Source organism: Elephantulus edwardii, unplaced genomic scaffold (assembly GCF_000299155.1).
Source record: "Elephantulus edwardii isolate Elephantulus edwardi_28Jun2011 unplaced genomic scaffold, EleEdw1.0 scaffold00239, whole genome shotgun sequence".
Classification (NCBI taxonomy): Eukaryota; Metazoa; Chordata; class Mammalia; order Macroscelidea; family Macroscelididae; genus Elephantulus; species Elephantulus edwardii.
This window is the reverse complement of record NW_006399989.1, coordinates 3985564-3998878: the sequence shown is the minus strand read 5'-3', so window position 1 is coordinate 3998878 and position 13315 is coordinate 3985564. Positions and strand designations below refer to the sequence as shown.

General features: G+C 43.0%; 2 protein-coding genes across 4 annotated transcripts in view; one reads left to right on the top strand and one right to left on the bottom strand.

The window, feature by feature from the left end:
* SYN1 (synapsin I) overlaps positions 1-13315 on the top strand; it is a 204592-nt gene that overhangs the window by 172036 nt on the left and 19241 nt on the right. The window lies entirely within an intron of this gene.
* TIMP1 (TIMP metallopeptidase inhibitor 1) lies at positions 1608-4691 on the bottom strand. The gene is given in 7 exon segments (XM_006903667.1): positions 1608-1778; positions 2656-2769; positions 2996-3106; positions 3108-3146; positions 3330-3362; positions 3364-3413; positions 4556-4691. Coding segments are annotated over 7 exon segments (654 nt in total).

Below are 13315 nucleotides of genomic sequence, written 5' to 3'. Positions count from 1 at the left end.
GATGGCCAACAAGCATGTGAAGAAATGTTCAAAATCCCTAGCTCTAAGAGAGATGCAAATCAAAACAACTATAAGATAACATCTCACCCCAGTAAGAATAGCAAAATTTAACAGAACAGCAAACATCAAATGCTGGCGAGGTTGTGGAGAAACTGGAACCCTTATTCACTGTTGGTGGGAGTATAAAATGGTGCAGCCACTATGGAAGGGTGTATGGCACTTTTCCCAAAAAGTTGCAAATAGAAATACCATTTGACCCAGCAATTCCACTACCGGGAATATACCCTAAAGAAACTATAACTGCCAACCAAACTGATACATGCACAACTATGTTTATTGCGGCTTTGTTCACAATAGCAAAGAGTTGGAAACAACCTGAGTGACCATCAACAAATGAATGGATAGAATACTATGTGGCATTGAAAAACAAGGAACTAATGAAATAATTCATAAAATGGATGACCCTGGAGTACAATATGCTGAGTGAAATATCTCAGTCACAAAAACACAAATACAACATAATGAATGCCCTGTTATAAAAGAGGACTGACATAGGCATTGGGGGGAGACTATTAAAGAGAGGATAAATAATGTATACTGCGTTGAAACAAATGAGGGAAAGAACTGTTTAAAAAGACTATAAGATTAGATATTATTGTTATGACAGGAGTCCAGAATGAAGGTATAGTGGAGAGGACTTAGGAGGAGGGTTTGAATAACAATGAGATAATTTTTTCTTTTACTTTTCAAAGAGAAAAGTTAATTGGGGGGTGAGGGGGGGGCAGGGAGAAAAGTGCGACAATGAATGAATGGAAATCCAAAGTCTCTGTAAACTCTCTTTAAAATCTACTTTAAAAAAGAAATATTGATAGAAGGGAGTTTGAGGGTGCTTTACTTAACAAAAGAACATACACCACAGTCTTTTTCACTTCTTTAAAGAAGATACAAGCCAACAGGACCTATCTGGATATTCCGTTAAATGTTTATACCAATCTGAAATTCTAGTTCCTGGTTAGTCTTCGCATAGACTCAAGGACTTTGGGGAGTCAAGGTGCAGGAACCAGGGAAAGGCCCAGAGATGCCATTTCCCATCAGGAAAGCCTGATGAAGGGAGTGTTTGTAGCGCCCCTCATTCAGATTTTATGGGAGAAGATGGACTAGAGAGGTGAGGCCTCACTTTTAGTGAGGAAACAATTGTGTAGGAGGGGAGAGGTTTGAGGATACATGGTTGGTCCTGATTATGAACCCCAAGTGTTTCAATATAAAATAAAAATTAAAAAAAAAAAACAGGAACTGGGGAAAAAAATTGCCATTACTAATGCTGCAAATCACCAGTGTTAATGTCAATGTTGATAATTATTACCATCACACCAAATTTTATGTAAAATAAGAAACCATTATTTTAAACATTTTGTTTCCCTTATTCCCTCAGCATTGGTCCCAGAGTACTCCTACCAGGTCATCAGTGAGATGGATTTGTGTATAAATATTATACCAAAACACTGCTTGCTGGGTGGAAGCTCTATATTTCATTGTTTGGGAGACAGACAGACGTGGGAAAGGAGATGAACACTAGGCAGGCTTGAGCTTTCTGCTGAGGACAGGTTTCATGCTCTCTGAGGCCTCAGGGACTTCCAGATACACATCCCTGGCTCACATGTTGTACAGGCAAGGTGGCAGCTCTGGAAGTCCTTTTCTGAGTCTAAGAGGAGCTGGTCTATCCACAGGCAATGAGTGTCACTCTCCAGCTTGCAGGGGATAAATAAGCAGGGAAACACCTAAAAGAGAAGAGAAACCACATCTCTGAGGATTTCTCTTTCCCCTCTACCTCCTCTATCTCAACTTTTAATATCAAGTAGCTAGGTACAACATTACTCTGGCTGAGTACACTCAAGAACAACTTCTCTCATAGGACAAGCAGTTATGGGGTTCTGCAAAGTTGACAGTAAGTCAGTGAAAGGACCAATTTTCTAGGAATGGTGGTAGAGTTACAGCTGCAATCAGGCAGGTCTCCTGGAGCCAGGGAACACAAGGAAGCAATAGAGAACAGATAGTAGGTGGGGAATTTAAGCATAGGAATAGCCAGTGAGGCCTAGAAACAGTCAGTGGGGTCAGGGATATTTGGGGCTGTCCTTTGTGTCAAGAACAATTAGAACTGCAGAATATATATATATAATCTCAGGAGAAGGATGGGTAGTCTCCTCCTGTGCAATTAACTGCCTCTGAAAACCCACCAGAGGGTCTGCTATGGGTCGGTTCCAACTCAACAGTACACAACAATATACACACACACACTCTCACAAGTGGAAAAGAATCACTGGGTATAAGGGGGACTTCAGATCTTTGGAGAACACTCTATGGAACCAAGAAACAATTCCAGAGAGTTAAGAACAGCAGAGATATTAGAGAATAGTCACAAAGGAGAATCAGAAAGACAGAGAACAGCCAGAAGGTCCAGGAAATTGCCAACTCCAAGTTACCAGGCACAGAGCAGGAAAAACCCAGAATTTCCAAGGAAATACTCAGATTTGGAGCAATATCAAGAGAAATCAGAAACAGCACTGGGGAGAAGCCATAGTGACAAAGACTAATTAGAGGGAGCAGGAAGATCCCAGGGAATCACCTTCAAGAGGAAGGTAGGGACCAGACACTCACTGTGTATTCCTTATAGCCAGCAGCATAGACCTTGGTAAAGCTTTGTCGCTGAGCAGAGCTCAGACTGTTCCAGGGAGCTATGAAGCTGCTGGTGGTGATGTACAGGTTCCCCTTCTGAAGTTGTCTTGGAAAATGGAGGGTTGAGGGGAAAGAGCTAACAAGTAACTTCTGAGTGGCTGGGCTAGGAGTAGAATGATGCCTCACTGGCATCCTTAGAGCACAGATTCCTTTTAATAGGCTGAAACTGGAGCAGTCCTCATTTCAACTGAGATTGTTCCCTTGGGAGCCTTACCTACCACATATTGCTAGGCAGCATTTGAGGGGAAGGTTGGCATGGTACAGGGTGAAGCAGCAGGGTCTCACCAGAAATAAGAAATTCCTCTCTGTGGTTCTGGGACTTGTGGGAATATCCACAGATGCTCTCCATGAGAGGGGTGTAAAACCAAGTGGCTGTCTGGGTTATTCCCTAGGGCACTGGACCCTTTGAAAATCTGATGATAGCAAGAGGAAGAGTTTCTACTTTACCGGCAGAATTCTCATCCTCTACATTGTATCCTGAAGTCATTTATCATCCTGAGACCATAGTCAACTTTGCTGGTAACCTGTGGCCAGAGTTTTTCTGTTTTGATGGGGGGGGGATGTTAAGTCAGCTGGGGAAGGGCAAAAAGGGATACCTCAGTCATCTTTATCTCATAACGCTGGTTGGTATAAGGTGGCCTGGTTGACTTCTGCTGATCCAAGGAACTTGGCATTGATGACTGTAGAAAAGGAAGGAAAGTAATTAATTGAGTTGCAATGTGAACGAAAAATTATCACAATAATATTGTGAAATAAACACATACACAGCACACAAAGCAATGTTCACATTCTTTAATTTATCCAACTGTATATTGTCTCCAGGAGAGCTCTAGTGGCCTCGTGGTAAGAAGCTGCACTGCAATCTTAAAGGCATGTTGTTGGAATCCACCAGGCGCTCTGTGGGAGAAGGATGGGCAGTCTCCTCCAGTCTGATTTACTGCCTCTGAAAACCTACCAGAGGGTCAGCTATGGGTCGGTTCTGACTTGATGGCACACAACAACAACATACTGTTTCTACTTATTGCCTGATACTGTTCTATGCCTGTTTTATATGTTCATTTGCTAATTTATTCAGCAAGTACTTTTTTAGCAACTACTGTGTGCCATGAGGTGGCACAGTTTACATTCAACTGCTAACCTAAAGGTTGGTGGTTTCAACCAATGGGTAACCATTGGTAAGTTGGTAAGGCCCTGTGGACAAAGGGCCTGGTAATCTGCTTTCTCTAGCATTACAACCAAGAAAATTCTAAGAACCAGCCCTAATTTCTAACACATAGAGTCACTAGGAGTTGGAATTAATTCAATTGCAACTAGTAACTGTGTGACACGAATTGTTCTGTACTCTGTGGATTCCTTAATTCAACAAGCATCCCCCCCCCCTTTAACATTTACTGTATTACAGACACAGTTTAGGATGTTGGGGACACAACAGTAAACAATACCTGAAAATCCTTTCCCTTGTAATTATCCCATTTTAGCCAGGAGGAGACAGGCTAGAAATAAGCAAAATAGGTAAGTACATGGAATGTTCAAACATTAGATGTGGTAGAGAATTACAGGGTAATTCTGGGTGAGAAAGATCAGGAATACTAGGGAGCAGGAGTTAAAATTTTAATCAAGGTTGCCAAGGAAGGCCACCATTCGATATTTAAAGCAAATGCTCATGTGGATACCTGAAGGGAAGAGTGTACCAGGCAGAGGGAGGGCGAGTACAAAGTTCTGAGGTAACTGTGCCTGGTATAATCAAGGTAGTGTGAAGAGGTCAATGTTGCTGGAGTAGGTGCCACTGTGAACCTCACTGGACTTGTAGAAACCAAAGCACAAAGTGTAGACTCAACAATGTCAGAATTACAGAAGGCCATTTGCAGGTGGGGTGTGGCACAGGTACATGCTTTGTTGGGGTTGATCATCTCTAACAATACCAGGATACCAGAGGTTAGAAGTGTGAAGGGAGCCATTGTAGGTTCTGCTAGAATCAGGTCAAGGGGTGTCATATGGCACTGGCATAGCTGATCTGCCAACTTGAGAAGGCCTCCCACCATAGCCTACACCAGGGTAACCTGAGAGGGGATTAAGGACTGATTTGAGCATGAGGAGTTGGCGGCGGATTTTATTCATGATTTGTTCATGATCTGAGGGTACTAGAGGGGTCTAAAAAGTTGTAGAGTTTGGAAGATTTAGTGAATTGGTTAGATTGTGAGGTTTAGAAAATAAGGGGTAGGAGAGTTTGAGTTAAGGAGGTTGGATTTTGAAGTAAAATTTTTAGAATTTGAGAAGGCCACCAGAAGTTTGGGGGTGTGTTGGAATTTTAGGGGTTGTGAACCTTGAGAGAACTTGGGAGAATTTAGGTTTTAAGGAGGTTGAAGACATTTCAAAGGATGGGAATTTAGGAAGTTCAGGGTATTTGGGGATTCTAGGGGTTGGGGAAGAGAGCTCTGGTGGCTTAATGATTGAAAGTTGCACTGCCAATCCAAAGGCACACAGTTCAAGTCTACCAGCTGCTGCTCCATGAGGAGAAAGATGAACAATCTTGGGAGAGATTTACAGCCTCTGAAAACCTGCTGAAGGGTCAGCTATGAGCCTATGGTACATAACAATAGGGGATAGGGAGAGTTAGGAGCTTAATGGAGCAACGATGTTTAGGAAATTTAGGAGCAAGAGTAGTTTTGCGTTTAGAGAGTAGAGGATTGAAGAGTTTGGGGGATCTGAGAACAAAGGAGTTTAGGGGTGGGGAGGGGTAGTAAGACAATTTAGGAGTACAAGCAGATTAAGAGGAATTTGTAGTATTGGTGGGTCATGGTATTGCGGGAATTGTTATGGATGTCAGGCCTTGAGGAGTTTAGGAAACCAGGTTTGATGGAGCATCTCCAACCCCTTCCCTTCCCCCTTTTCAAGCCAAAGGTCCTGTTGCCCACAAGCCAGACTTGGCAGCCAGGCATCTGACCCTGGAAAGAATAGGAAAGCTACAGGCTCTATGGGGTCACACAGGCCCCTGCCTACCTCTCATGGCTCCCTAGGCACTGAGTCTGTGGTGATGCCCTGTGGTGATGGCAGCAGGTCTGAGCAGTAGGGGATAAATGTCCATGCAAGGGGTAGGGGTTGCGGTGGTGCAGAAACCACAAGCATTCAGGCTTCCTGGATGCATTACTCATCCACCCACCATTAACACAGAGTCCAAGGGGCAGGCACTGCTGCAGAAAAGGGGATGCACCCTCCACCTCTCCCTCCCTCTGGTCTCACGCCATGGCTACCCACCTCTCTCATCTCCATGTTATGCACCAATCCTTACAAACAGCCTCAATGGTGGGCTTTTAAATAGGATTCCCTCATATCCCCTCAAGTCTCCTCCCTCTGGAGTTGTCAAATTCCCCACATTCTTTAAGCTCCCTGAGGCTACAATTAATTTAGGTTTCATTCCTTTAATAAATAAACAAGTACATAGAAAAACACACAAAAATCCCTTTTCTTGCTGATCTGACATGCTGGTGAGGGACAAGTTGTTGATCTGACATTCTCGTGAGGGGCAAGGGAGACAAAGAAGAAAAAAGAAGTATAAGCAATGAAGGCTGGTAAGGTACGTAAATGGTGGGGAAACTAAGGTACATTATATCAGGTTCACAGTTAATAAATGGCAGAACTGGGGTTTGAGTTCAAGTGTTCTGGAGTCATTCTGGGTCTTAACTCTTTCCAAAAAGCAGCATTTATATAGCACTGCCATGGGAGAAACATGGGCAATCAACTCTTGAGCTATTTACTGCCTCTGAAAACCCGCTGGAGAGTCAGCTATGGTTCGGTTTTGATTCTATGTTACACAACAGCAATGTACCAAAGAGGGAGCTCTGGGGTCTAGTGGTAAGAAGTTGGGCTTCCGACCACCTGGTTCAAAACCACCAATTGCTCGTCAGCAGAAAGATGGGCAATCTCCTTCCATACAATTTAGTGCCTCTGAAAACCTACTGGAGTGTCAGCTGTGAGTCGATTCTGACTTGATAGCACACAATATGTGCAGTGAGGCACTGGTTAGTTCAGTGGTAGGACTCTCATCTTTCTTGTGGGAGACACAGGTTTGATTTCTAACTAACGACCACTGGTCTGTTAATAGAGGTTTGCATGTTGCTATGAGTCTGAACAGGTTCCCAGCGAGCTTCTAGATTAAGGACAGGCATATCTGACCTAAACCAGCTCCATAAAGGGGAACTGCCCTCGTCAATAACATCAACAACATAAAACCAGTTCCCATGAGGTCAGACATGTCCCCCATGCTCCTGCATCTCTGTCTTTCCATCTCAACACAAATCTTCATGCTTTACTGGGTTAAAAATCCACAACATTAACTCACAGACCACACAGAACCATATTAGGGAAGTCAAAAGGCTATATTCAGGTTGTTAGCTGATACACTCAGTCAGGCCAGCTTTAAGGCAAATGTTACAAAGTTTTTAGTCCTGCCAATTACGGCTCTCCACCCAACCTCTTGCCCTTCCAGTCCTCCAAAAAGCTTGGTCAAATGGCTCTTGGCTCTGGTTCTATTTGGTAGCTGTCCCAAGGTCAGCTCTGTCTCATGTGAGGTGTCTGGTTCTCTGCTATGGTCACGGCTGCTGTAGATCTAGCTGGTGCAAGAATCTCTGGCCCCAAAGAATGCTACATTCTCTTGCTTCTTCTTTGCTGGTAGTGAAATTCTACAATTCTGCTGCTGAATCCATTCAATTTAATAGCAAGATTAGCCAATCCCCTTGTGGATAGACTAGCCCACCCTATTCGCATAGTCCTGCCCATCCACATAACAAAGTCAAGCTCATTGGCTAGGAAAGCCATTTTGGACAATACGCAGTAACATTGTAACTTCTGAAAATCAGCCAGTGAAAACCTTATGGACTACAATGATTATAACTGCAACTGGCCATGAGGGTGGGCCAGGACTGGGTGTTTTGTTCTGTTGTGCATAGGATCATCATGAGCTAAGACTCCACCTACTATGTGCCACTTAACATAATTTATCCCATTTAAAGATCACAAAACTCTGAAATGGAAACTAGTGGTATGCCACTTTACAGATGAGGAAATATGAGGCATTAGAGGAAGTGAGGAGACCCCTGGTGGTTCAAAAGGCTAACAACCTCAGCTGTTAACCAAAAGGAGGCACTTCTGAAGGAAGGTTTGGCAATTTACAACTCCTGAAAACTAGTAACACAACCACTGAAAACCCCAAAAAATACAGTACTACTCTGACACACATGGGGTTTTCATGAATCAAAATCAATTCAAGGACACTATTTTTCAGAGGTATTGCATTTTCCCAAGATCACAAGACCTAGCTGGACTTTAAACCAACCAAGATCTTAATTTAGGCAAAGTACAGTCCTGACAAGCAGGGAATATGCATATGGGGGAGGAGGGTGCAGGGAGAGTGTTGAATGGTGGTGAAAGAGGCCAGTTGAGTTTGTATAAAACTAATCCCAACCCCATCCTACCCTGCCACTTCCCCACTAATCTTCCCACAACTTGGATGAAGCAACCTCTGCTCACCAGCTTCCTGATAATGGATAGTCCTAGGTTCCTGGGGACAGGGACATTTCTAAGTTCTGAGGGCTGGTTAACATCCTTACTTAATTCAAGAGGAAGGATTAGACAATTCGGTGTATAAATGAACTCATTTATTCTCTATTGATGTTGTTGTTGTTACGTGCCATCAAATCACCTGCTACTCATAGCAACCCTATGTATAACAGCTTGGAACCCTGTTCTATCTTGAGCCAACCTCATCATCTCTGATGCACCTACCTCCATTACCCCAGTCACTGAGTCAATCCATTTTATCCAGGGTCTTCCTCTCTTATGTTGTCCCTCTACGCTCCCAAGCATGATGTCCCTCTCCAAGGACTGGTCCCTTCTTGCAACATGCTCAAAGTATGTGAGATGGAACTTCAGAATCCTTGCCTACACAGAGCAGCCTAGTTTCACCATCTCCAGGACAGATCTGTTAGTTCTCCTGGCAGTTCATGTTATAGTCAGCTCAAAGGCATCAATTATCCCTCTATCAGTCCTAGTCATTGTCCAGCTTTCTGATGCATAGCAAGTAATTGCAAAGACCATGGCCTGGATCAGGTAAACCTTAGTCTTCAGATTGACATTGTTGCTCTTCAATACTCTGGAGAGGTCCCTGACAGATTTTCCCAATGCAATTTGTCTTTTGATACTTTGGCTGCTGACACCAAGAGTGTTGATTGTGCAGTCAAGTAAACTGAAGCTATTAACAATCTCAATCTCTTTACTATCTAGCATGATGCTGCCAATCAGCCCAGTGGTGGGAATCTTTGCTTTCTTGTCATTGTGTTTCAATCTATATTGAAGGCAGCAGTCCTTAACCTTCTGCAGCAAATGCCTCAGGTCCTCCTCAGTTTTGGCAAAAAAAGTTGTATCATCTGCATAATGTGGGTTATCAATGAGTCTTCCTTCAATCCTGATGCCACATTGCTCCTCATAGAGCCCAGCTTCCCAAATTAACTGTTCTTCATATAGACTGTTGGTCCAAATGATAGTCTTAAGTGTGCTCTATTGTACATAGGGTTTTCAAAGGCCTGTCATTTCAGAAGTGGATGGCCAATCCTTCTTCCTAGTCTGTCTCAATCTTTAAATATATATAATAGTATCTGACAGACAAGCATTCCACAAAAAGCAGCAGATGAAAGACATTTGCCCAGTTATAAAAATGGCCAATAGATTCAATGTTGCTGCCCATCCCCGCTACATGTTGTTGTTGTTGGTGGTTTGTTTTTTGTTTTGTTTATTTTGATCCACCCTTTCTTTACTCCACCACCATCCCTTCCTACTTTTGCCTACAGCATTCAACACCCGTCTCCCATTGACCAGCTCCTGATGTGATGGCCTAAGTCTCAAGCCATCAGGATTTCTGTGATTCTGAACATATCACGCTGCTGTCAGTCTCTTATGATGCAGCCAATATGACTTCAATTTAAAGTTGTAAAGTACAACTGTAATGTACAACTTCTTTCCCTGGAAGGTTCTGAGAAAAAGTCCTTGTTCTTAAACTTCCACTCCAGGATTGGCTTCTCATGGGTTAATACCGCTTGTCTTCGATTTGAGGATAGCCAGCTGGCCGACTGACGAGAAAATATCGATATTTGTTCCCATTGCAAAGAAAGGTGACCCAACAGAGTGCAGAAATTATTGAACAATATCATTACTATCACACGCATGCAAGATTCTGCTGAAAATTACCAAAAAACGTTTGGAACAATATGTCAACAGAGAACTGCCAGATGTGCAGGCTGGATTTAGAAAAGGCCATGGTACTAGGGATATTATAGCAAATGTTAGATGGATATTGGCAGAAAGCAAAGGATACCAGAGGAATGTCTATCTGTGCTTCATTGCTATGCAAAGGTTTTTGACTGTGTGGATCACAACAAGCTGTGGCTGACTCTGAGAAGAATGGGAATCTCAGAACATTTGATTGTGCTAATGCGAAACCTATACTTGAACCAAGAGGCAGTCGTCAGAACAGAGCAAGGAGACACTACATGGTTCAAAAATCAAGAAGGGGGTTCATCAGGGATGTATTCTGTCTCCATACCATTTCAATCTGTATGCAGAACAGATCATCCAAGACACTGGGCTGTACGAGGAAGAATGTGGCATCAGGATTGGTGGAAGAGTCATCAACAACCTGCGTTATGCAGATGACACAACCCTGCTTGCTGAAACTGAGGAGGACCTAAAGCACTTGCTGCAGAAGGTCAAGGACTGCAGCCTCTTATATGGATTGAAGCTCAACATCAAGAAAACAAAGATTCTCACCACTGGGCCAACTGGCAGCATCAATATGGATGGTGAAGACATTGAGATAGTTAACAGTTTTAGTTGACTTGGCTCCACAGTCAACACTCTTGGTAACAGCAGCCAGGAAATCAAGAGATGAATTGCATTGGGAAAGTCAGCTTTGAGGGACCTCTTAAGAGTACTGAAGAGCAACGATGTCAGGCTGGAGACTAAGGTGTGCCTGCTCTGGGCTATAGTCTTCGCAATTACGTGCTATACATCAGAGAGTTGGACAGTGAATATGGTTGATAGAAGGAGAATTGATGCCTTTGAGCTGTGGTGCCGAAGAGTGTTGAATATACCATGGACTGCTAGGAGAGCAAACAGGTTTGTCCTGAAGAAGGTGAAGCCAGAATGCTCCTTGGAGTCAAGGATTCTGAAGCTTCGTCTGACATAATTTGGGCATGTTGCGAGGAGGGACTGGTCCTTGGAGAGGGACATCATGTTTGGCAGAGTGGAGGGGCAGCGAAGGAGAGGAAGACCTTCGATGAGATGGATCAATTCTGTGATTGGAGTAGTGTGTTTGAGATGGCTAGGTTGGCACAGGATAGAACGACATTTAGAGCTATTGTACATAGGGTAGTTATGAGTTGCAAGCGACTCGATGGCACATAACAACAACAACAACATATAGACTGAAAAGGTATGGAAAAAGGATAATTCCTTGGCATACATCTTTCCTGATTTTGAACCATGCAGTGTTTCCTTGCTGTGTTCTGATGACAGGATATTGGTGCATGTGATATTAATGATATTGTTGGATAATTTCTGCACTCTATTGGGTCACTTTTTTTTTAATGGGAACAAATGTGGATCTCTTCTAGTCACTTGGCCAGGTGGTTGTCCTCCTGACTTTTTTGCTAATCAAGCTTGATTAACTTCAGTGAGGTTGTTGTTGTTGACTATCGTTGAGTTGAGCATGACTCATAGTGACTCCATGAACCAAAGACCTAATGCCTTTCTGTAACTATCATCGTTTCTTCAGGTTCATAAAGTTTCCATAGGCATGTGGTTTAGGAAGTAGAAGCCACTCCTGCTTTTAAACCTGTTTTATAACTGGGAGCTCCACCAAACACTGTCCACATTGGGAAACCATTATGGCATTTCACAACCCACTGGCACAAGGTTCAGCATCACAGCAAACCCAGATTTTCTCAGTACAGCAAATTGACAGAGTGATCTACAAAGTAGAAGAATGTTCCTCCAAAATATAACAACACTAGTCTCACTTAGCAGTGGTTAAGTGTTGTCAGGTTGAATACGACTCATAGTGACCCTGTGAACAAAAGACCTGAACTCTGTTCTATAATTAACATCATTTCTTTATATTGATAGAGTTAGAGGATTTAGGTCAGTAACAGTAACTACCAATAGCAGTACTTATGGAGAGTTTACAGTGTGGTAAGCACTGTTCTAAAGTCATTGTATGTACATACAGTATCATCTCCTTGGTTAATAAAGGGATGCTAAAGCAATACCCAACAGAGTGTGGAAATTATTGAGCAATATCACATGCAAGCAAAATCCTGCTGAAGATTTTATTTAAAAAAATAACCAGGAGGACAGTATATCGACAGAGAATTACAAGAAATTCCAGCTGGGTTTAGAAGAGGTCATGGCATTAGAGACATTATTGCCAATGTCAGATGGATCTTGGCCAAAAGCAAAGAATACCAAAGGAATGTCTACCTGTGTTTCATTGACTATGCAAAGGCATTTGTGTGGATCACAACAAATGGCTAACCTTGAGGAAAATGGGAATCCCAGAACACTCATTGGACCAGGAAGCAGTTTTCAGAACAGAGCAAGACAGCACTGCATGGTTCAAAATAAAGAAATGAGTGCATCAGGGATGGATTCTATCACCATACTTTTTCAATCTCTAAGCTGAACAGATCATTTAGGAGGAGGAATGTGGCATCAAAACTCTTTAACAACCTGCATTATATAGATGCTTCCTGAAATTGAGGAGGGCCTGAGCGTATGCTACAGAAAGTCAAGGACTGTAGTCTTCAATATGGATTGAAGCTCAACATCAAGAAGACGAAGTTTCTCACAGCTGGGCCAATTGGCAGCACCATGATAGACTGAGAAGGAATTGAGGTTGTTAACAGTTACAGCTTGCTCCACAGTCAACATTCTTAGAACCAGCAGTCAAGAAATCAAAAGATGAATTGTACTTGGAAAAATCTACTGTCAGGGACCTCTTCAGAGTATTGAGAAGCAATGATGTCAGTCTAAAGACTAAGGTGCACATCATCCAGGCCATGGTCTTTGCAATTACTTGCTATGCATCAGAGAGCTGGATAATGACTGAAGGTGACAGATGGAAGAAGAATTGATGCCTCTGAGATGTGGTGCTGGAAAAGAGTCTTGAACATACCATGGACCTCCAAGAAAACAAACAGGTCTGTCTTGGGGAAGGTGAAACCAAGTTTCTCCTTGGAGGCTAGGATTTTGAAGCTGTATCTCACATACTTTGGGAATGTGGTCAGGAGGGACTGACTAGTCCTTAGAGAAGAGCATTATGCTCAGAAGGGTGGAGGGAAAGCACAGGAGAGGAAGAGCCCGGATAAGATGGATTGATACTGGGGTAATGGTGGTAGGCGTGTTGGACTCAGTAAGATTGGCTCAGGATACGGCAGGCTTCATAGTTGTTGTATTATTATTGTATTATTATTATTGCTTTGTTGCTGTTATGCAACTTGATGGAGGAGGAGGAGGAGGAGGAAAAGGGGGGAGG